Raw genomic sequence first — 22,620 nt, 5'->3', positions numbered from 1 at the left:
CATAGCCCGTAGGTATGAATGTGTGTGTCCCCTGCCATGGGTTGGTGAACCATCTAGGGCCAGCGACCAAGCCAGACCTTTTATAATGGGGTGACCAGACTGGGACCAATGATTTTGCTGGGGTGGCAATTGGGTAAAATGCAATACAAAGACACTGAAAATGTGGTGAAAATGACAAATATTACAATATGCATAATTAAATACAGACACTCCTCACTTAACGACCTACCTGTTTAACAACCATGTTGACTTACAACTATCCCTACAACCAGTCGGTATTGTGCACCGTACGAGAACTTTGGTCATGGAAACAGCAGTGTGGCGTTTCTATTCTATTGTTTGTTCTGGTCTCTGATTTCTTGAGAGGCATATTGCAGCAGCCAGGAGCCGAATGTCGGGGGGGAGGGACAATATTTATAACTTATCATCTGATACCCAGACAGACTCTGTGGTTCTATTTTAAAGTAAGAAGAAAAAGAAATTTGGCTCCTTTAAATCTCAAACATTGTTTGACACATGATGTCTTTGTGATTTTACTGTTAACACCAAACATCTATACTCTGGTTTTTATAGTTTAAAACTAATAACATTAACATTTATGTTCCATCCAGAAACAATTTAAAAATCATAGCACACGTTAGCTATACTGGAATCGTGACCAAAGATGCCAGCACTATGAATTTAGTGTTGTTTGTGTAAACTTGTGTGAACTAATAATGTACCAGATAAGGAACTGAATAAATTCAGTTTTATGTCTTTCAAGACAATCTAACATCAAAAGAGGTTAACCAGCGTATGTGTTGAGGCAGGGCTGGACTGGGACCAAAAATGGCCCTAGTATTGCTTTGCTCATGGCGGCCCACTATGATTATTTATACGATATGCGAAAGCACATGACATACCAGAGGATATATGTGCACATTGTGTGATTTCAAAAATTAAAATAAAGCGCAGCAGCCTACAAGGAAGAGAGTACCATGTTAAAAAATTTCACTACTCAGGGATTCATCTTGGGAGAGATGGTCACAGTGTCACAATTCCCACCTTGAAGTGAAAGTGGATGTCAAAGAAACACTGCTAGAGATGTCTATTCGGTGTTTTATGAAATACACTGTTTATTCATATACACAATTATGCCCAGAGTAAGACCAGAGCTCCTCATCAAAGTGGCACCTTAAAGTATGAAAAACAGAGAGAATGAGAGAGAGAAAGATAGACAGAGAGATGCAGAGAGGCAGACAAAGGAAAGAAAGAGCAGGGATCAGTTAAGGTATAGTTTAAGATATAAGAGGTAATAGCTTATTTTGTACTTATATTTGCTGGGACAAAAGGCTGCATGGACCTTGGTGCTCTGGGGGAGCCAGACAGCAGATCTGAGGTCAGATATGCTAGATTCATCTGATACTGTCTCTTCTAGAATTAAAATAAGAGATATTTAGTAAACTCACCATGAAAGAGAAAGAACACATGTAAACTCCATATCAGGGAAAAGTAAAGTCTTGTAGTAATTTCCTATGTTGAGCATTTGCACACTTTTGGCCCAGATACTATTTAGTGAAGATGTGTCTCTAATCATTTTTTATCATTTTAATAATTCTAACTTTTTTCTTATTTTACGTTTTCTGTTTTAATTCACTATTATTATTATTATTATTATTATTATTTATTACACACATCCCAAAACATTGTCATTGTTGGCTGTGTGCAAGCTTATATGTAGGTAACCCCCCCCCCCCCCAACTTGCTCTCTCACACACACACACACTCCAGCCCTTTGCACTCCCTACATGAAACGTCCCTCTTCATTAACATTTCGGCTACTTAATTTTCCCGGGCTGGACAGTAGCCAATCTGACCTCTTCCTCAATCTTTCCCTGGGCCAGGTCTCTCTCCTCATCCTCCTCCTCCGACGTATCTCCCTGAATCGCTAATTCTGCCTCCTCCTCTGGCCCTGCACCATCTGCTGCAGCAGTAGAACTTGTGGTGGCAAACATATCGGTAAGCTTTGCGCATTTTGCTGTGTCCACTTGAAAGCTTTTTCGCTTGAAGCCTTTTTAGCCTGAAGTGTCCTCCCTGACATGGTAATTAAAATATTTATGTCATTGTAGGAAGCCATATATGAACCGTAACCTGGCAGGGCTGCCCATATAGGGAGAGAAAGAGGAAGACTTTCATTGGTTTCGGTGATCAAGAAAATCAGTGACATCGCTACTGAACATAACTGTATTGGTTTGGGTTGGGGATCCAATACGATATGTAAATTCATAGTGGCAGTCCTGCATAGGACAAGCAGGTATGGAAAATGAGTGGGGTGGGTGTTGGCGTATGTGGTCCGTCACGCCGACGGGTGGCGCCAAAGCGCCACTATCCCGCTAAGTATCCATGTTCTTTGTTGTATCTTCTCTGACGGAACTCCCGTCATCGCCTCTGTAGCGCTAATAGTGGCGTAAAGCTTCCGTAGTGGAGCTTTTATACAGTGCCGCGTCTGATTGTAGCCGCTCACAATGGTACAGCTGGTGGGGTCCCTTCGTAAAGAGCTTGCCGATTCGGTGTCGTCCTGCAAAGTGCTGGTGGTCGGCGCCGGGGGCATCGGATGCGAGCTGCTCAAAAATCTCGTCCTCACCGGCTTCAAAAACATTGAAGTGGTAAGAAAGACGGGGGAAAAAACGGGGTGCACACTTTTTTTCGCCTGCCTTTGTACCCGAAAGGCCTATCCAGCGGTGTCGGGTAGTCAGGCGGGCAGATTTCAGATTGTGTGACTTTGTGCGGTGCAAAAGCGGTGCTTTGTGAGAGGGAATGTGTGAGTGTGATTTAAAAGCGAACCCGTTGTTGCAGCTACGTGCATTGCCCGAGCTTTGTCTGAAGCCCCCTTACAAACCTCCGGTACCCTGCACGGCTACCACTAACACGTTCATGCGATGTCGCATACGTCGCTAGTTTTTGATCATTGCATTGCTGTCATACCAGATGTCAGCAGACGTGCGTGTTTTTGTCCACTGATCGTCCGCACCACTGCTGCCCTTGCCCGAACATTTACCCGCCAGCCGGTCTCTCAGTATGGGAGGGAAAAGCAGCACAAGAACCAGTGACGTTTTACACATATTTGCGGCGGCGTCGGTCTGCATGGAGATGGTAACTCGGGGCATTGAAATGCTCTTTTAGTATCCTACAGATGCATAAGTTTGCATCTGTAATATTTACTGAAGGGATTAAAGAATGAGGCGTGTGCAACATTTTACCATAGACTTTACACGAATTAAAACTCCCAGTTTATCTTAGACCAAGTTATAATAATGTGCGTAAGCTATGAATTTTGAATTTTAACTTGGGACTTATTTTTGCTGTATATGTAGCGGGCTAAGTGTCCAGTATGCCCGTTAAATGAAGCGCTGGTTTACAACACAATCTTGGGGGTGTGTTTGTTAGGTGTGCAGTTGCATGTGTGATCGTTGATAACTAACTGGCCGCCTACAGATTGACCTGGACACCATTGATGTCAGCAACCTGAACAGACAGTTCCTCTTCCAGAAAAAACACGTGGGGAAGTCTAAAGCTCAGGCAAGAATAGTGTTTTGTTTTCACTTTTACCTTTTTGTTCCTGCAAACAGCCTAATTTTTGTTTTGTGTTTAGTTTGCATTTTATTGTACAACAGTCGATGATGTTTTTGATGTTTGTGAAGTGTGTGGTTTGGTGCCTGTTCTGATGGACGTGTTTTATGTTTTGCTCTGTTGTGTGATATTGCTGTCTCTACTGTTGCACAGTGTGTAACGTGTGTGTTGTTTCGGCTAACCTGTTGTAGGTTGCTAAGGAGAGTGTACTACAGTTCTGTCCTAATGCGAACATCACATCCTACCATGACAGCATCATGAAGTAAGTCTGCTACCTTGCCAGGTTTGCTGCGGGCGGAGATGGCAGGCGTGTGTGTGCATACAGTTGGATGCTAGTTTTGTTTCTGACGTCAGTGTGGTCTGTGTTTTATGTGTTTTTCTCCACAGCCCTGATTACAATGTAGAGTTCTTCAGGAATTTCACACTGGTCATGAACGCCCTGGATAATCGAGGTATGGGGTGTCCTTCGTCCTTTCCCTCTTCTTACTGCCCCTTTGTGTTGTTTACGGCTCCATTCCCTGGCCGTTAAAGTTCTCCCTTGCTTCATCCATCCCTCTGTTCTGCTCGCTTACTCTCATCACTTCCACCTTGTCCTGCCCGTCTCAACCCCCTGTGTCTTGCAGCGGCCCGTAACCACGTGAACCGGATGTGCCTGGCGGCAGACATCCCCCTGATAGAGAGCGGCACGGCGGGGTATCTGGGCCAGGTGACGGTCATCAAGAAGGTGAGTCTTGACTCCAAATCCAATCGGCACGCTTAGCTCAGTCTGCCAGTACAGTGGGTCACACTGCCTGCACCCTGCAGTGGGCTGGCATCTCTCCCCCAGGGGTCACCTGCCTCCTGTCCTTGTGCCATGATCTTGTAATAGATGAGCAGTTGTAAGATGTATGGGGCCCTGTCTGCAGATTCAGAACACAGCAGTTTCTCTAGAATTCAATAGAATACAAAAGCTTTCTTAAACCGCATGGGAAATTCTCTTTTCACCGACTCAGTCTTGTGCTCCATGAGAGACACGGACACATATACCAGTGAGGGTAAGCTTGGGGTCACAGCGTAGAGTGAGCCAGCACACAGCGCCCCTGGAGCTGGGGGTTAAGGGCCCTGCTCAGGGGCCCAATGGTGACATCAGTTGGGGCAGCGTGTGGCTCAGTGGGCTAAGCCTGTGTCCTTGTAATCAGAAGGTCGTAGGTTCAAACCCAGCCTCAGCCTGTGGGTCCTTGAGCAAGGCCCTTAACCCCCAGCTCCCTGGGCGCCGCTACAGGTGGCAGCCCTTCGCAGACAACTTCCTCTATGAAAAAAGAGCAAGTTGTGGGAGGCGTAAAAAGACAATTTCCCTACGGGGATCAATAAAAAAAGTGTGTGTCAGTCTACTGGCCTCAGGATTCAAACTGTGCTCATGTCCCTCACAGGGTCTTACCGAATGCTACGAGTGCCAGCCGAAGCCCACCCAGAAAACCTTCCCAGGATGCACCATTCGCAACACCCCCTCCGAGCCCATCCACTGCATCGTGTGGGCCAAGTACCTCTATAAGTAAGAGTTTGGATGCTATTGGGGTGCAGCTGTCCGGTGTGTAGGGCATCCCTACGATTTCCCGGAAAGGCAGTCAGTCAGAGAGTGTGCGTCCTGTATGGTCAGCGTGCACATCCTCCATAATGCCTGCGATCAAGCATAGAGGTTTCTCTGTTACCTGAGAGCTGCATTTTACCAGCATGAGTGATTTAAAATATCATATTATCGTATTAAGCGGTTGTGTTTAGGGCCTCTGTTGCTTCTCCGTGTGAGTGTGTGTCTGTGTGTGTCATGTTTTCATATTCTGAACCGGTCATGTAGGTTCAATCCCGCCGTCTGAAGTCACTCACTCTGACTAATTGGTGTCTTTGAATTGCCCGTAGTGAATTGCTTTGTGTGTCCTGATATGACCTTACACTCCATCCAGAGTTTATCCCGGCTGCCTGGGACAGACTCTTAGTAGGTGTTTTGAGGTTGGAGGTATCTACTTGAGGATATACGGCGTTTATTTTTAAATGGTCTATTTTCAACGTGCGCAAAACGAGAAGTTACTGTAATGACTAGCGTGGTCCCAGGAGAGAGTATGAGCCGGCGTCTGTACACCCACGTGGCGTTTCTGTACGGAGGAAGTGACCTGTGAGCTGTTGCTTTCCTGCCTTCTGCAGTCAGCTCTTTGGAGAGGAGGACGCTGACCAAGAGGTTTCTCCGGACACTGCTGACCCTGAGGCCTCCTGTGAGTGCATGTTCCGCCCGGCCGAGTGCTAACACGCCGTGTCGTACGGGCAGGGGGATCCATGCTCTGACATCCCTGTCCCATCCCCAGGGGACCCTGCACAGAGTGCAGCAAGAGCAGAAGCATCCAACCAGGATGGAGACATCAAGCGCGTGTCCACCAAGGAGTGGGCCCGCTCCACCGGATACGACCCCATGAAGATCTTTAACAAGGTGGGTGCCCGTTGCCCTCGCTCTCTCGCTGCCAAGGATGCCATCCAAACGGCCGTCTCTGTGGCTCTCTGCATTTGCAGCTCTTCAAAGATGACATCATGTATCTGCTGACGATGGACAAGCTGTGGAAGAAGCGGAAGGCCCCGCAGCCGCTGGACTGGGCCGACGTGCAGCAGATGGGTGAGCAGGCCTCTACCTCATCCGCTCTTCCCTCAGACCCCGACTTGTGCTGTGAAGCTGACAGTAGTGGGACACTGCTGCGCTTTTTTTAAAGCGTGTGACATTTATGAAGCTATGGACTGTAAGCTTCCTTCATTATTCCCTCCCATTAGTCTGTGCCATCTGTCATTGTGACTGCGTTGTGGCGCCCTCTTCAGGATGTCCTTCCCACTGCACGCTTTGTCCGGCTTACTGCCCGTCCTGTTTGGGTTCTGCTCTCCATGCTTTGTGTGATGTTGTGGTGCGGAACTGTGTTTGAAAAGTGCTGGTGTCTTTCCTGTGTCACCTGCGGTGGTGGGGCTCCGTCCTGATGACAGGGGCCCACCTCCGCTCTGAGGACCTGCGTGTGTGACGCAAGTGATGTGCCCCCCCTTCCCTCCCTGATGCAGCATGCTCCCAGGAGGAGGCGTCAGGGCCTGGCCTGCGGGACCAGCAGGTCCTGAGTGTCAGGGGCTACTCCCAGCTCTTCTCCAGCAGCGTGGAGACCCTGCGTGCCCAGCTGGCTGAAAAGGGCGAGGGGGCCCAGCTGGTGTGGGACAAGGTGAGGCCTGGGAAAGCTGTCAGGGTCTGGGACGAGGTGGGAGAGGAGGGCTACGATGGGCTGAGTATCCTTATCCTCCGAGGGGAGCTGAAGGAACGTTTACTGCACTTACCCCCGATTTCATGACTGCAGGGATTGTTAAAGGTTAGAGTGTGTTATAGGTTTAGTGTATTATCATATTCATAAGTATGTAAACTCTATGCAAGTGTTTCTGTCCCCGTTATTACTATGGGCTATTGTTGCAGTTGCTTTAGTGTCCAAGTCAGTGTCTGACATGTCTTGCTCACGATTGACAGGATGACCCCCCAGCAATGGATTTTGTGACTGCGGCGGCCAATTTGCGTATGCACGTCTTCAGCATGAATATGAAGAGCCGCTTTGACGTTAAGTGTGAGTGGGGGTTGGGACCCTTAAGTGGGGTTGGGGGGGGGGGGTGGCTAGCTTCTCCTGTGCCTAATTCTCACCTTCTCTCTCCAGCCATGGCAGGGAACATTATCCCAGCTATTGCCACCACCAACGCCGTCATTGCTGGCCTCATCGTGCTGGAGGCACTGAAGATCCTATCTGGCGAGCTGGAGCAGTGTCGTACGGTGTGGACACCCCCCCCCCCCCCCCCCCCCCCCAAACACCATAACCTCAGATTACATACTTTGCGGCTCCCTAACCACTGCGCCACCTGCTGTGCCCCAGGTGTTCCTGAACAAGCAGCCCAATCCCAGGAAGAAGCTGCTGGTTCCTTGTGCCCTGGACCCGCCCAACGCCAACTGCTACGTCTGTGCTAGCAAGCCGGAGGTCACAGTGCGGCTCAACGTGAGCAAGACCTTGGTGCTCAGCCTGCAGGATAAGGTGTGGGGCTCACTTCAGCCACTTCTGCCACCTTTCATCTGCCATGCTCACCACTAACATTTCAGAGCATTGGTGCAGTATGTGGACAGAGGAGAGGTGTTCAGGTGTAGAGATTTAGTGGGTAGGGCAGTAACACTTTCACTAAACACTACAGTCCACTTTCTGTGGTTCTCTTTCGTCAACCACACACACATACACACACACAAAGCTGGGTGACAGTTGCCTTATCCCATCCAAAACATGTCAACCTGCATTTGTCCCCTCAGAAGAGGAGCTGTGTGATTTGGTTAATATTTACTTGTTAGGTGAGCTGTGTTTTAATGTCCAACCCTCATGTCCAAACTTTGTAAATGTAATTTCACATTTATCTGCGAAGTTATATTTTGAGTTAAAATGGTATTTTAACAGCATAAATATTTTAAAGGCACTTGGCCCAGAAAATATACCAATTTGGAAGGTGATAAACATTATGGTTTACCGGTTTGCACTGTTGTATGCCGCAGATATTGAAAGAGAAGTTTGGCATGGTGGCGCCCGATGTTCAGATCGAAGACGGAAAGGGCACCATCCTTATCTCCTCCGAGGAGGGGGAAACTGAGGGTCAGGCTTCATTCTCTTTAAATAATATTATGACGATTGTCCAGTAGAGGGTGCTGTGTCCTTAGTTCGGCCCGATCTACTTTAGAACGTATATCACAGAAAACGTCTTGAACCTGCAGGAAATAACAGCAGGTGCCTATCCGAGTTTGGCATCCGGAATGGGAGCCAGCTGCAAGTGGATGACTTCCTGCAGGACTACACACTCCTGGTTAACATACTACACTGGTGGGTGTGCGCATTTGTGCCCATGTGTCTCTTCATGGGTGCATGGGATTCAACCCTGTCCGGCGTGTGTCTTTAGTGAGGACCTGGAGAAGGATGTGGAATTTGAGGTGGTGGGTGATGCTCCTGAAAAGGCCCCTGCACCCAGTGCCCCTGAGGAGACCAAGAACATTGCTAATGGCAACCAGGACTCAGCCCTGCCTTCTACTTCTTCTAAGGGTGAGTGACAGTCACCCAACTTCGCTGTCCTTTTACCCTCTTCCAGGGCTCATTTGTCCGGTGGGTCTAATATTTCTGTTGACAAGCCGGCATTTAGAGGTGAGACGGTCTCTGTGAACCTCTGTCCCGACCAGCCCCTGCCGAGCAGGACGACGTACTCATCGTGGATTCGGATGAAGAGCCATCTTCTAGTGCCACGGATGTTGCTGCAGAGCCTGGAGGACACAAGAGGAAGCTACAAGACGCGGAGACTGGGGAGGGCAGATCGAAGAGGAAGCGCCTGGAGGAGCCCACCACCTCCGCTGACGACGACATTATCGCGCTGGACTAGTGAAGTCTGGCCCCTCCCCCTGCTGGGCGGGGCTCATCCATTGCTCTGTTTTCATACTCCTCCTGCCGAATGTCTGTAAATATATGTGTACAAAAAAAAAAACTGTTAAAAGCTTCAGGCTTGTGTTTGTTGGGTTTTCAGTAGTGTCAGGGAAATGGACCACAGATGGCCCCATATCAGAAGGAAAGATTTCTGAATTTGGAGGCCTACTTACACTCAACTTTGTGTTTTCGCCAGAAGTACACAGAAAGAACACAGACTTGACTGCAACTCGGCCTGTATTTTTATTAGAAACTTACCTACAAGTTCTTTTGATTGGTATTTTTAAATGGCTATTTGGATCCAGTGTCTGAAATGTTTCTTAAACCAGACACGTCCTCCACATCTCTCAATGTGAACAGGTTCTCAATTTGCTTGTCCAGTTGTGAAAGTGACATTTTACAGACTTTTTTTTCCCTCCTTTTTTGATTGATGACTGATAAGTGTGTATTTGGATACGGTTTGAGCAAATTGTGAGCATATGTAGTTGGTATTATTTATACTTTTATAGATCTGTTTAGGCACATCCATACTGTACGTTATTTGGACCAAATACGACTGAATAAAAGCTCCGAGGCTCAACGGACATAACTGATGTATTACCCAAAGCGTATTCATTTTGTTAAAAAAATGAGCAGGGCTGCTTTATGGATGCCCCTCCAAAGGGAACACGTTTCATCTTATGCACCGTTACCTCATAGGTGGCACCTTCCATTTTGTGTGTTGGCAATGTCATTGTGAACCCGTCTGTAGATGTATATGAAGATGCCAAGCTGGTGAAGAATAGCTATTCTTGTCTGGGTTAGGTGATGATCCTTAACATCAGGCTCCTTCGCGCTAAACCCACAGCCGTTCTGGGTACAACCCATGCTGATGGCTCCCCAACTAGAGATTTCTAGTGAGGGGTTTAGTGTTTCCATAGGTTCTGGATTTAAATCGGTTCATATAAACACGAACAGAATTTGTTAAAAAACGAGACATAGATCTAGGTATATTACATCTATTTAAAATGCACAAGATATTGCATCTTTATTCTTTCACTCATTGTAGGGGCACAGTAAATGTGGAGAAAAAATTACTTCGGTCTTGTATGTGTTTCAATAATTATACTTAAATGTTAAAACCTGGATGGAAAAAACGGCTCTAGTATAATCTTGATTCTTGTTTATATATATATATATATATATATATATATATATATATATATATATATATATATATATATATATCTTGGCTTAATTCAGTTAATCATAAGAATACCTTGAAAGTACACCGTGACACCACGTGTACACACAAGTCATTTTTGTCTCGTGTAACACCACATATTGAAAAACGGGATGAACACAAACGTCAAACAATTGTAAAATTGAGATTTATTCAGGACAACATAACAGTAGTCAATCACTGCACATACGTATACTCATAAGTTAATACAATAAAAACATTTTTAAATTTAGTTTAGGCATTCTTTATTAGCCTGGGGTGTTGCACGAAGTGGGATTTCTTAGCTGGGTTAATTTAAGATAAAAGTGCTCATTTCCTAAACTCTTATCGGACAATCATGATTAACTGCAGACGCTGAGAACGGCGTGCTTGCAATTATTTTTTTATATGAACCCAACTAAGAAACATGTTCTGCTTCACAGAACACCCTCCAGTACCTCATCTACCATCTTACGACACCATTGACTATTATTAATTTAAAGAGAAACAGCTACCCGCCATACTGGACGTCACAGAAGACGTTCTATGCGCGCCCACGCATGCGTCTGACATCATCGCGGCCGTCAAACCGTCAACCAGCTTGCGACGAACTGGCTAGTTGTTGACTGTGTAAAGATCGATGGTTACAGGTTAGGAAGAAACCATATCGAAAATAGAACGAAAGGTGAAGGGCTATAAAATGCATGAAATATGTCACTAGACTATTTTTTTCTTCTTTCATTTTTCGATTGTCACACATGTTAACCAGGGGAACCACTGTATTCTGAAAAGAATACAGACTCCCAATCTATTTTTATGGACAAATATATACTATAGATAAAAATACATTCAAAAAACGAAAACTATAAACTACAAATTGTAGCCCTTACACTTCAGCTGTTTTTTACTAAACAAATGAATAAACACATAAACAGAACATACACTAACACACGCACACAAACATTGGCATATATACAATATACACAATGTAAATGAAAGATTATTTTCTTTTCAGAGGAATGTTCTTTATTCAGTTGAAAATTTTCAACATTTTTAACTACAATGGTATATTGTTTAATCATAATCGATATAATATCTTTACCTATGAAAATAATGGTTTTATCTTTTTCAAACCGTACTTAAAAATATTGATTTCTTTTAATGATGAATATCCCTTTTTATTCCAAATAGTATTTATGTGGGGGGAACATGTTGGCCAATGTCTAGGCCAGGAGAACGTGTTAATAAGATTTTAACAAGTGACATGGTAACAAGTGAAAAACTACATTTCAAGAGGAATTCAAGGCCACCCTTTAAACAAACTTAGTAAGGAATTAACATGCTATCTTTCTCCACTAAATAATAAGTGATCCATTTCTGAATACATTGTTTAAGGTTTCACAAGGAAGAACTAGGCCACGATTATCTTTCATATTACATAATACTTACTTTTTCAAATAGTGCAGTTTTAATCTCCAGATGAAATCAAAGACCATTTAATCATGTTATTTTTTTCCCTTGGGAGAACCCTAAGAGTTTGTAAAGCTGTCATCAAGGTAAGAGGCGGGTGTTTTGAAAAATCTCAAGACTTTTTTTGATTTGTTCAACAATATTTTGGTCACTGCATAATTTCATATAAATTCTTTAGTTTTGAAATCTTCACATAAGTCATCTCTAGGGTTGAAGTCATTGTTACCCTGAAATGCAAAAAAATAGTAAACAAAAAGGAGAAAACTCTCTCTATGACTAAGTGTGTCCAAACTGCTGACTGGTAGTGTATTTTTGAAAGCTACTCAATTTTTTCAGGCAATATTGTGAATTTGCAAATGGTGCATGATTTCTGAAGGATAAGAATGAAGTTACAAAGGAAGTTACATAAAAAAACCAGCCATATCAGCTAAAATCAATATGAATAAATCTGTTATTAATATTTTTTGATCTGTTATTTTGACACAATTACTGATAAAATTGAAAATAAATTTAACATGTATAGAACTAACAATGAATTTCAGAGTCATTCAGATCATTATCACATTACCACATTATCACAATCACACACCCAAGTATCAGAACACCTCAGATCTTTTTCAAAATGAAATACTTCAGTCAAAACTATTAAATTATTTAGAAGAACATGATTTTTGTCATCATATTGCATGCATGAGTCATAACACATTTCTAGTTTCCTAATGATCAAAGTACACAGAGAAAGTACAAAAATAAATTCACCAAATACTCCACAAGATGAACTCTGCAGACTGATATAAATATATCTCTTCACCTAGCTGGATCTGGCCATAGAACTTTGTCGACATTGCAGACTATATTCTTATTTGCAAGACAACATGGGAACTTTTTTGAATGTCAAATCCATCCTTGTACATATGCTGCATCCATTTGATTACAGGCTTCCTCTATGACTTGAATGTGGGGTATCTGGACAGAGTTGGAGATCGTAAACCTTCCACCGCCATGCCGAGAAAAAATCTTCAATGGGGTTTAGGAAGGGGGGGGGGTATGGTGGAAGGCGTTAAACTGTAAATTGGGGATGTTACTGAAATCAGTTTTGGAACAGAGGATATCGATGGAAAGATGCATTGCATCCCAGGCGACAATGTATTGCATCTGGTCCATTTGGTTTGCTGCTGTGATGGTGTTGTGTAATCTGTCTAAAAACATGAGAATGAGGGTGGTCTTGTAAGAATACAAGTTGGCAGGGTGATGGAGGAGCCCATTCTGTGTGATGGCAGCACAAAGGATAGTGATACCCCTACATTGCCGTGATACATTGAAAATAGCCCTGTGACCAATGACGTTTCTTCCTCTTCTTCTGACTTGTATTAGGTTTAACCCAGCCCCATCAATGTATATAAACAAATGTGGGATTTCCTCAGCATCCATGTGCAAAAGTCCCTGAAAGATGTTTTGTTTGAACTTCATGTTTTTTGGTTAGAATATCTTATTGTGCTATTGGCCAAAATCAAATTTATTACTGCTCTCTTTTTTTCTTGTGTGAATATGGGGCCCCTTCCTCCTTGGTGTTCTCGACCCTCCATCTTCTCTAGACCAAACAGAATACATGTAGCCTACTGTAAAATATCACAGGAATGACTAGCAAAAAGGGCTGATGTATGCATACAATAAGCTACTGATTTACTGTAGATAGATGACATGTTTTTCACCTGTGTTCTGGCTGAACTTTCAGTCCAACCACCCTCAGTGTTAGTCCATGGTTTATCACGTGGGCGACTAGTGTGGCACAAACTTCTACCTCAGTCTCTATCTTGGCCTCAGCCTTTTGCTTCACTTCCTTCTCTTACTCCACCTCCTTCATGGTCTCCTCCTTTCATCCTCACTCTCCCTCTAACACCATTTTTGTTGAAGACAAAAAATTTTATAGAGCTTTTTATAGAGCTTAAACTTGTGTGTCTACAATTAAGCCCCTACGTGTCTACACACATGGTGGTTGTGTTTAACCAATTTGTTCATAGGTATGGTCATTTGAAAGCCAGTACTTGGAAATGGCAAGGAAGCAATATCATGATATATCGCTGTGTCTAATGGTGACAAATGTGTTTAGTGTTTTGCAAAAAGTGTGAGGCTGACAATTTGCATAGAGTTGTGCTTTTGGCATTTTTAGTTTTTTGATTGCATTCATATATTTTTATAAAATCGAGTTCCCTTTGTGTATACAAAGAAAAAATTTTCATACAGGGTCAAAATAACAGGTTTTATCACATTGTGAGACATCTAAATATCGCATAATTGCTTACAATGTGATTACTTTTATGAAAAACAGAGATTTAATTGTGTGTTGTAACTTTTGTCTGGCATAAAATTTCCCAAAACCAAAGAATTCAATTCCGTTAAATATAAACTCATGCTAGCGTCAAGACCCTCGCGAAAATCAATACATGAATTTGTTATCGCATATAATATGTTGTAGTCCATGCACCTTTTAAATGTTATCAGCTGTCAAGTTCGCAAATGTTAGCCAATGAAAACGATTGCTAGAAACTGGGGTTCGAAATCGCGTGCACGCGTTTGAATGGCAACGAAGGGAACGTGATCAAAAGAGGACGTCTATTGAGATTCGTGAACATGTCGCTGGTCTAACGGCTTCACTATATTAAGGCGGAACGCCCCCCCGAAGGACGCAGCTGATTGGCGGACGTCACGGAGTAGGCCGTAAGATAGTTGCCCCTTCCCACATTCGATGACGTCTTATGAATGGCGAAAATGTAAATAAATGGTGCACCCTGGAAAATAACGTAATTTGGACTGTATTTTTTTAAAAAAACAATACTTAATTTGGGGAGCTAAATGCGGGTTCTCGTTCTAACCAATAAGCAGGAAATGCAGGCCGGCCCCAGAAGGAGGAGTGGCACCTCACTAACTAGGGAGTAATATGAGCCTGCTTTAAAAAAATCTTCAGCGCTCTGCACCGACTGCACGAAGACAGGCCGAGTACTTAAACTGCAGTCAAACAATATAAGTTTTTTTTTCTTTTTTGAGAAGAAAGCTGGCTGTGTAGGTGTCTGCTGTCGTGTAAACACCATGGTGGTTCTCAAGGCAGCAGCAGCATCTCTCGGGCGGTGTCTCTTCGGCGCCCTTGCCAAGCCGTCCCAGCGTCGGCGATGGACGCCCGTCAGGGGCTGCAGTCTCACCGCCAGCTCCAGCAAATTCGTGTTGTCACGAGGTGAGTGACTGCGACTCCGCTTCGCGTTAGTACGTGCGGTACCGTCTGTCCGGGACAACACACTGTTACCATCCCAGATCGCGTATTCCTCCTTTATATTGTAAATACTCACTATATTGTGTGTATTAGAGATTTCTACAGGATCCCAACCATTTATTTCGGAGTGACACAAGAAGAATAAAAGAATTAAACTAATATATAAAGATACATATGGCTGCGGTACCCTTAACGTAGCCTCTCGCGAGCTCTCGGTGTGATCTTGAACTAGTTTATTCTTCTTCATGGTGGCAACAACAATAATTATAATTATAATATAATTAATGACATTTCTGGTCAGTGTCGAATTCGTTTAGATGCTTGAAACGACATTTTTACTGTCATCATAGATTTTTAACGGTAAATAGGTGTATCGGATGAGTTATTTTCATCATGTTTGCGTGTTGTAGTGTTATTTTTAGGAGATATATGTAGTTCCATTGACTTTAAACATGTTATCACGTAATTATACAATATTATGCTTACCTGTCATTGAACAGGACTGGATTACAAGGCTGATAGTCTTTCCTCTAGACATCTTGCCTTGCTTTTGTTTGTATTTTAATGCAGCATCTGATGCAAAACAATGTGACTGTGACCTAGTTTTAGTAATTTAGACAAGGTGAAATATGAGAGCAGGATTGGGTGACATTTACATTTATTCATTCATTCATCTTCTTTTGTTTTTTAAAAAATAGTTCTAAGTTTAAATTCCCACAAGAGGAACCCAGTGTCACATAAGTTTAGTTAAGACATTTGTGGGTTAAAACTTACAGATTTCTCCATCTTTGGGAGGCAAAGTGAAGAAGCTTTACTCTACTCGGCTTATATGCTGTCAGTAAAACACTGACATTGTGAAGTACATAACGTTCTGCAATTTACCGTGTGACATAGTGAACCTACACGCCCTGTTAGACCTGTCAGTAGTGGAATTCTTTCTGGCAATTAGACGCCATTTCGGCTGCTTTATTGCTTTGCCTAGCGGAGACTTGTCTGTGAGGGAGGGCAGTGGTGTGCTCATAAGAACAGGGCAGCAAGGGCCAGCAGACATGTGCCCCGGGGCTGGGGAGCAAAGGAGCAGGCCGGGAGAAGGCAGGGAGGGGTGCGGACACCACCCTGGAAATCTGAGTTAACAGCCCTGCAGAGAATTCAGTGAATAAAAACTGCCACACCACATCCATGTTTAACTAACAGTCGCAAGTCAAACGACGGTGAAGAAATCCCTTCCAGTTACACATTAAAAGTGCATTTATTACTTAAACCTGAAGCACAAATTCAGTTTATGGTCTGCTGAACGTTCGTATTGTTTCATAATCCTCTTAAGTAATTTCAAGCTAGTGCAAGTATTGCCTAAGGTTTCCTGAACCTGACTTAGCTCAATGAGTGCGCACATTGACACCTCTCTGCCTCTGTTTCCCCCCCACCAGTGCACCCGATGTGGCAGGAGCCCCTGGCCATCCCTGGGGGTGACCGACAGTCCCCAATCAACATCACCATGCGCAAGAGCATCTACGACCCCCACCTCCAGCCCATCTCCATCAGATACGACCCCAGGACATGCCAGCAGATCTGGAACAATGGATACTCCTTCCTGGTGGAGTTTGATGACACCACGGACAAATCCAGTGAGTTTGTGCCCAACTCTGTAATCCATTATTAGGCATCCAGCTGTGAAAGCAGATAAATCTGTGAAAAGGAACCGTTTTTAACGCGATCCAGTTGAGTGGCAGAGTACAGAGGTTAAAGGCACACAGCGCTGCCTAAAACCTTTCAGTGTGGAGTGCCCCTCTGGGAAATGCTATTGTACCTTTCAGCTTGAATTTCATGAGTAGAATGTCTGACACTAGAGTAGAGCAGTGAACTTTTGCAATCATTATGTTTGTTAATTTGCTAGTGAGTTTGTCATTTTAATCTTTACATCTTGACCTGTGTGCAAGTAGCAAAGCTGAACCTGTCATCGCTGATCTCCTTTTCTATGCAAGATGATCACTTGTTTTACTTCTCTTTATGCGGTCTTTGTTCTTATTGCAGCATAGCTGTTTTTCTGCTTTGCTATATGGGAGAGATCCTTGAAACACAATGACACTGCATGCAGTAACAGTATAAAACACACCCAGACATATGACATCCAGAGGGCATGTAACAGCCCTGCTTGGCACAGTATGTATTGATAGAGAAGGTAACTTGTCAGTGTGCCCAGCATTCCTTCATTCGAATAGAAAAGCAGACAGAGAAAGCAAGCAATAAGGCAGCCTCAGTGAAGTGTCTCCTCTGATTACGTCTAATGTGGTTTCTCATAGCAGCATTGCATTGTGGGTAAATGGGCACTGGCTGAATACACTTCTTTGTTCTTAAACAAAAGCTTAGGTTGCAGCTCTGTGTCTGACCACTGTAGGAATGCTCACAGAACAGGTGCTGGAAGCAGCCAGTGTCATTGGGACAACATATGCTTTATTGATAATAATAATATTGGAGATGTGTATTATGTCATTATATGTATGGTTTAGCCCAGCCAGGTAAAGCTTTATTGTCATCTCAATAACATACAGAACACAGTGATACAAAATAATGTTCCTCCTGAACCCACGGTGCAACATTCATGACAGGACAGTGGTAAAAGATGGAACTCTGGAATAATTGACATAGTGCAATTATCAATAATTTACGGAGATGGGAGTAGGAGGGTAGACTACTACATAACATAAAGTAACATAAGAAACTTATAACAAAACCTATAATGTAACTAACATAATACAACATGAACATATAATATGTAACAGACAATTCGATCAATGAACAGGCTTGCTGTGCAACACTGGAGTATTAGTGCATGTAAATACTGTCCATGTTTAACATGCCATTGCAGCAGATTTAGAGAGCTGAAAAACAGAATATAGATGTAATCAGTATTTTTCTTGACGTATCCATGACGCAGTGCTTGCGTGCTTAGGCTCGGTCTTTGGTCAGACAACAATAGCCCCAGCCAGTTTTTGGACTTATGGCCTCAGCTAATCTGACCAGGGTGAACCTACTGAACCTGGCTGGGGTGGCAAGGCAGCGCTGTCCCCCAAGGCTGCACAGTGACACAGTGACTAGGGGCTGGCTGCCGTGGCTGGGGGCCTGGCTGTATTTGTTCCAGGTCAGTCACAACATCCCGAGGGCTGCTGTGTGGCAGGTGTTCTTTGACCAAGTCTGCCCCCGCCTCTCTGAGGTGCCTTCAGCCCAGGGCTTGTTTTGACTAAATTCTTATCCATAATAATCCTCCTTCTTCAGTCCATTTAATCTTTAAATCATCCATGCAAAAAGTACAGGCTGTTATAAGCCCTGTTCCGGTAGAATCGTGTCCTTCTGCTCTTCCGTCTCACTATGGTAACTGGCAGTGAGGTGCACTTTCAGTGTTAGCAAATCACTCAGATTGTTACTGCATTGTAATAGTACATGGACGTTTCTATGTGTTTGTTATGTAGACAGGAGACAAACTTGTGTAGGCAAACTTCACCACTGGATTTATTTTACTGACTTTCTACAAATTAACATGTCGTGTGTGATATGTTTTGGAGTTCTATCCTTGCTGGGGCGGAGGCTCTGGGGCTGTCTGCTCTCCTGATCCTGGTGTCTTCCCTCAGCACTCAGAGGTGGCCCCCTGGAAGACCAATACCGGCTCTGCCAATTCCACTTCCACTGGGGGGAGAGCAACGCCTGGGGTTCGGAGCATACTGTGGACCGCTGCCTCTACCCAGCTGAGGTTTTCGCTTGTTTTCGTGTCTTTGTGTTTCTCTTGATGTTCGGTGTAATAATGGTTACGGTGTATTGTGGAGAAGCAACTATAGGCAGTTGATTTGCTGCAGAAAGGCGGTGTCCCGACTGCCTGTGCTTTGTGTCCCGACCCTGTCTTACTGTAATATTAGAGTCCCCCAATCACTCCATTGTAGCATTAATCTGCTAGTCGGATATGAGCCTTTAATCTCCCAGAATGTGGATTTTGTGCAACTCCTAAGGCCGGGAGTCCCTGGATCTGGCCCTCAGTAGGCTGGTGCAGGGCATGCTTGTTAAACCAAGTCGTAACCCAGTAGGATGTCATTCAGAGTCAACACGTAATGAGACGTCCCAGCAGACAGCCGCTGAGTGCCTGTGCCCATTTCAGGATACTCACTGAGGTCTGAATAGCCAGTTCACACAGACAAAAAGAGAATCACAGCACTGGGATATGAGGTGAAGTTTCTCACTTCAGACACTCCATCAGAGTCCCCACAGCTGAGGCTATGTGTGGGGGGTGAGGATGAGGGGGGTGCGATCGGGGGGGAAAGGCCACCTCAGCAACACAATAATTGTGCTTTTGCTCGTCTTCCCAAAGCTTCACCTGGTCCACTGGAACTCGGAGAAGTACAGCCTGTTTGAGGAGGCGGTGATGGAGGAGAATGGGCTTGCGGTCATCGGCATCTTTCTGAAGGTGCGAGTCGCACCCTGCCGCAATTTATGTGTGCACAGCTCCGAGTTCCCATGTCCTAGCTGAGGTAGTAAAACAGCACGGGGGGAGGTGTTTGGCCAGTTAACTGACCAGCTAAACCAGCACATTGTAGGGTTATAGTCAGTAACTCTCGCAGTAAATTGTAGTGTATTTTAGTGCACTTAGCTGAGGTTAATTCTGGGCCTTCAGACATAGGAGAGAGAGCCCCAGCTCAATGATGACTAGATGTATTGCATGTGTAATTATGCCAGAATGTCCCAGAAGAGCAATCGGATATTTCTGATCTGGCTCTAGGTGGGGAAGAGACATGACGGTCTGCAGAAACTCGTGGATGCCCTCCCTGCAATCAGGCACAAGGTGAGTTATCAGTGAGCCCTTTCCATATAGTTTTTTTCAATTGTGAAATGGATCTTTGCCCCCCTCTAGTGGCCAGTGAGGTGAACTGCATGTATTCAGTTTGGAACGTTCTTCATGAGTGATGTTTCACTGAGAAATAAGTAGTACTGCTGCATTATTTTGTGAGTACATGTAACAGTGAAGTTGTAAAAGAAGCTAGCATGTTGCAGTTATTGTAACTTGCTACAGGTGTGTGTTTCAAGGGGACGTGTGTTCAAGGAGGGAATTCTCCCTGTGCCATCTGCTCCAGGACAGCGTGGTGGAGTTTAATAGGTTTGACCCCAGCTGCCTCCTGCCATCTAACACAGACGACTACTGGACGTATGCAGGCTCCCTGACCACCCCCCCGCTGACGGAGGCCGTCACCTGGATCATCATGAAGAAGCACATTGAAGTCAGTCACGACCAGGTAGGCGTTTGTCCGGGGCTCCTGTGAGATCCGGCTTGTGTTGTCCAGGCTGCATGCAGCTACTGGACCGGGGCCTCTAACTTTTTCTCCTCTTCCAGCTGGCGGTGTTCCGGAGCCTTCTGTTTACTTCTGCCGAGGAAGAGATGCAAAAGAGCATGGTCAACAATTTCCGCTGTCAGCAGCCCCTGAGGGGGCGGACTGTACGCTCTTCTTTTTCCCCATTCCTCCATGAAGACGTGTCCAGTGAGGCAGCAGGCCGCTGAGTTCTGTCTTAGAGCTGCCACTGTCTGCAGGAGGGGGGCTCCTAGTGGTGGGGGATGGTACTGCAGCATAAAACTGGGCAGGACATTTATGAGATGTTCAGCATGGATGCAGTAATTGAACAGTTGAACAGCAGTTTTAAAACCAGTCAAGGTGGTTCTATTTCAGTTTCTGACTCAATTTTTATTTTACATAATATAGCCTTTACTTTGTAGCAGTGCCAGTGTCTTATTGTGCTATGGATCACAATCAGGGCTGTTTTAGAGATCCAAAACATTTATGGGACTTTAGTTTTAAGGCTGAGAAGCCCCTTTTAACAGAAGCCGCACAGATATTAGCTGCCAGACACACAGTGAATTTGTCTATAGCTTATTCACAGACCAGGGGAGGTTCCTCGCCTCTCAGGCAAAACAATCAGCACATATGCCCTTTACTGTGACTCGCTGAAGAGTTTCCCTCAAACATGAGCTCGTGCTCTTATTCTTTCTCTGTTTCCCCCAGAGCAGGGGGGTAAGAGAGCAGCTCCATCTTGTCTGCCGGTTGTCAGGTGCGGCTGCTGCTCCTACATTCCCGAGCCTCAGGTGAGCCAGGTTGCAGCGGTCTGTGACCAGTGGGCAGTGCACCGAGCCAAACGCAGTATGGTGATGCTGACCCAAGCCAGAGTAGCAACTGTTGTCACCTGACTGCATCTTCATGTGCTTCTGGCAGCCAGTGTTTATCAAATGAAAAACCTGCTCCACCTCTTTGCCTGGCGGAACAGCAGAACCCCAGAGGCACAGAACAGCCTGCATCCTTGCTTTGGGCTGGTTTCATGATCGGTCTCCGGCCACACTGTTGTCATGGAGATCACGTTTCCCCTGTTCTTCTGCTTAGGGTAGGAAGGGCTGTAGAAAGGAGGGATCGAGGGATGTTGAGGATCCATGGACCAAAACTCTTGGCCTTTTGCTTTCAGTACGTTATGCTGTTTATATATTACCTGGCTGTTGATTGGCCCATGTCTGGATTGGCACATTTTTATTTTTGTCTTGGGGCAAAAATGCAGCCCTAATTTGCCCTGCGTAATGCGGAGAGACTTTGGTTTATTCTGAATGTGGAGGGCGGGAGGATGGTTGTTTCTGGGACCATGAGAGAATAATGGCCTTATGCAAACTGGCCCAGCCGCAGACCCTGCTCTGAATGGACCACCTGGGCCCTGCCCCCACCTGTCTCCCATTCACTGGCCCGGGGCACGATTTGATGCTAACCTGACCTGAAAGGCTGTCTCCGCATTCCCAACAATGGAGGTCTGCAGAGCCGGCCTGACCCCCTACTGGCCTAGCGCTTTGCCCAGAGAGATGAGCTTGATTGGGCTGCCATTAGTCAGTATTTGGATGATATTTCAAGAAGCTCTCATTTTGTTTGGGTTTCTCCTTTGGTTTATCTGCTTCTTCATACCCACCCCTCCTTCAAGCTGTCCAAGAGAAGATGGACTGGGTGCCGTTTTCCTAGTTTTGAGTTGGGGTGGGGTGGTTGTGCTTGGGGGAGATTTTTTTTTTGCTTATTCACAAAATAAGGGATAGTATAGTTTTGAAGTACAATATTTCCGTTAGTTCTACACTCGATGTGATTGTATTTGTGGCATAGATTTCAACTGAGGAAAGTTGTAACTGCTCTGTTTGCCTTTCATGTTGGCCTCACATACCAACAAAAGTACTACATGGCAGGAAAATCTCCGTACGCACAACCTTCAGAATGTGAATATAAGCAAATATATTTATAGAGTGTTTTGTCTATCCTGAGTGTTTCTGTTTAGCGTTGAGTGTTTTTATGTCATTTCTGCAGTTCTTTCAGACGAATGAGTACTTTGGGTGTAGTTGTAGGCCTCTTCTCCTGTCCTGCTCTCAGAGGTCCCTTGTCACCTGCTGTTTCCTGCTCCTCTCTTCCTGCTCACTCCAGAAATTTATTACCTCGTTTATGTCACAGAGCCAGAAGGACAGTAGGCCCAACCCACAAAAACTGTTACTCCTCATGAAAGCTGAAAGACTGATTAATCTCTATGCATTAAACACGTGAGAAGTGTGTACTGTA

At 44.8% G+C, this 22,620-nt stretch overlaps 2 protein-coding genes and 1 long non-coding RNA gene across 3 annotated transcripts; 2 read left to right on the top strand and 1 right to left on the bottom strand.

The window, feature by feature from the left end:
• Positions 1-2,402: 2,402 nt before the first annotated feature.
• uba2 (ubiquitin-like modifier activating enzyme 2) lies at positions 2,403-9,676 on the top strand. Its single transcript, XM_048973193.1, has 17 exons — positions 2,403-2,645; positions 3,475-3,558; positions 3,801-3,871; positions 3,997-4,061; positions 4,233-4,333; positions 5,019-5,140; positions 5,785-5,852; positions 5,943-6,064; positions 6,145-6,244; positions 6,673-6,824; positions 7,121-7,214; positions 7,302-7,414; positions 7,515-7,670; positions 8,174-8,270; positions 8,390-8,495; positions 8,572-8,711; positions 8,846-9,676. Exons 1-17 carry the CDS (start codon positions 2,505-2,507, stop codon positions 9,040-9,042), a joined length of 1,929 nt encoding a protein of 642 aa, XP_048829150.1. The 5' UTR covers positions 2,403-2,504; the 3' UTR covers positions 9,043-9,676.
• A 4,671-nt stretch (positions 9,677-14,347) lies between these two features.
• Positions 14,348-22,620, top strand: ca5a (carbonic anhydrase Va). The gene is made up of 8 exons (XM_048972832.1): positions 14,348-14,472; positions 14,803-14,983; positions 16,447-16,644; positions 18,646-18,764; positions 19,374-19,469; positions 19,782-19,844; positions 20,134-20,292; positions 20,391-22,620. Exons 2-8 carry the CDS (start codon positions 14,842-14,844, stop codon positions 20,553-20,555), a joined length of 942 nt encoding a protein of 313 aa, XP_048828789.1. The 5' UTR covers positions 14,348-14,472; positions 14,803-14,841; the 3' UTR covers positions 20,556-22,620.
• On the bottom strand, positions 14,804-15,558 carry LOC125706245 (uncharacterized). The gene is made up of 2 exons (XR_007381951.1): positions 15,506-15,558; positions 14,804-15,028 (listed from the first exon to the last, which is right to left on the bottom strand). It is a non-coding gene; the product is annotated as an uncharacterized LOC125706245 (long non-coding RNA).

Source organism: Brienomyrus brachyistius, chromosome 13, assembly GCF_023856365.1.
Source record: "Brienomyrus brachyistius isolate T26 chromosome 13, BBRACH_0.4, whole genome shotgun sequence".
In the NCBI taxonomy this organism is placed as follows: domain Eukaryota; kingdom Metazoa; phylum Chordata; class Actinopteri; order Osteoglossiformes; family Mormyridae; genus Brienomyrus; species Brienomyrus brachyistius.
The sequence above is the reverse complement of the archived record's forward strand: the minus strand, read 5'-3'. Positions and strand labels throughout refer to the sequence as shown.

Excerpts from the sequence above, each read along its gene's own strand:
- uba2 (XM_048973193.1), top strand. The coding sequence starts at position 2,505 with ATGGTACAGCTGGTGGGGTCCCTTCGTAAAGAGCTTGCCGATTCGGTG. Across the intron at positions 4,334-5,018 it reads AGGTGACGGTCATCAAGAAG|GGTCTTACCGAATGCTACGA; the intron begins GTGAGTCTTGAC and ends TGTCCCTCACAG. Across the intron at positions 7,415-7,514 it reads AGCTGGAGCAGTGTCGTACG|GTGTTCCTGAACAAGCAGCC; the intron begins GTGTGGACACCC and ends GCTGTGCCCCAG.
- ca5a (XM_048972832.1), top strand. The coding sequence starts at position 14,842 with ATGGTGGTTCTCAAGGCAGCAGCAGCATCTCTCGGGCGGTGTCTCTTC. Across the intron at positions 18,765-19,373 it reads GCTGCCTCTACCCAGCTGAG|CTTCACCTGGTCCACTGGAA; the intron begins GTTTTCGCTTGT and ends GTCTTCCCAAAG. Across the intron at positions 19,470-19,781 it reads TCATCGGCATCTTTCTGAAG|GTGGGGAAGAGACATGACGG; the intron begins GTGCGAGTCGCA and ends ATCTGGCTCTAG.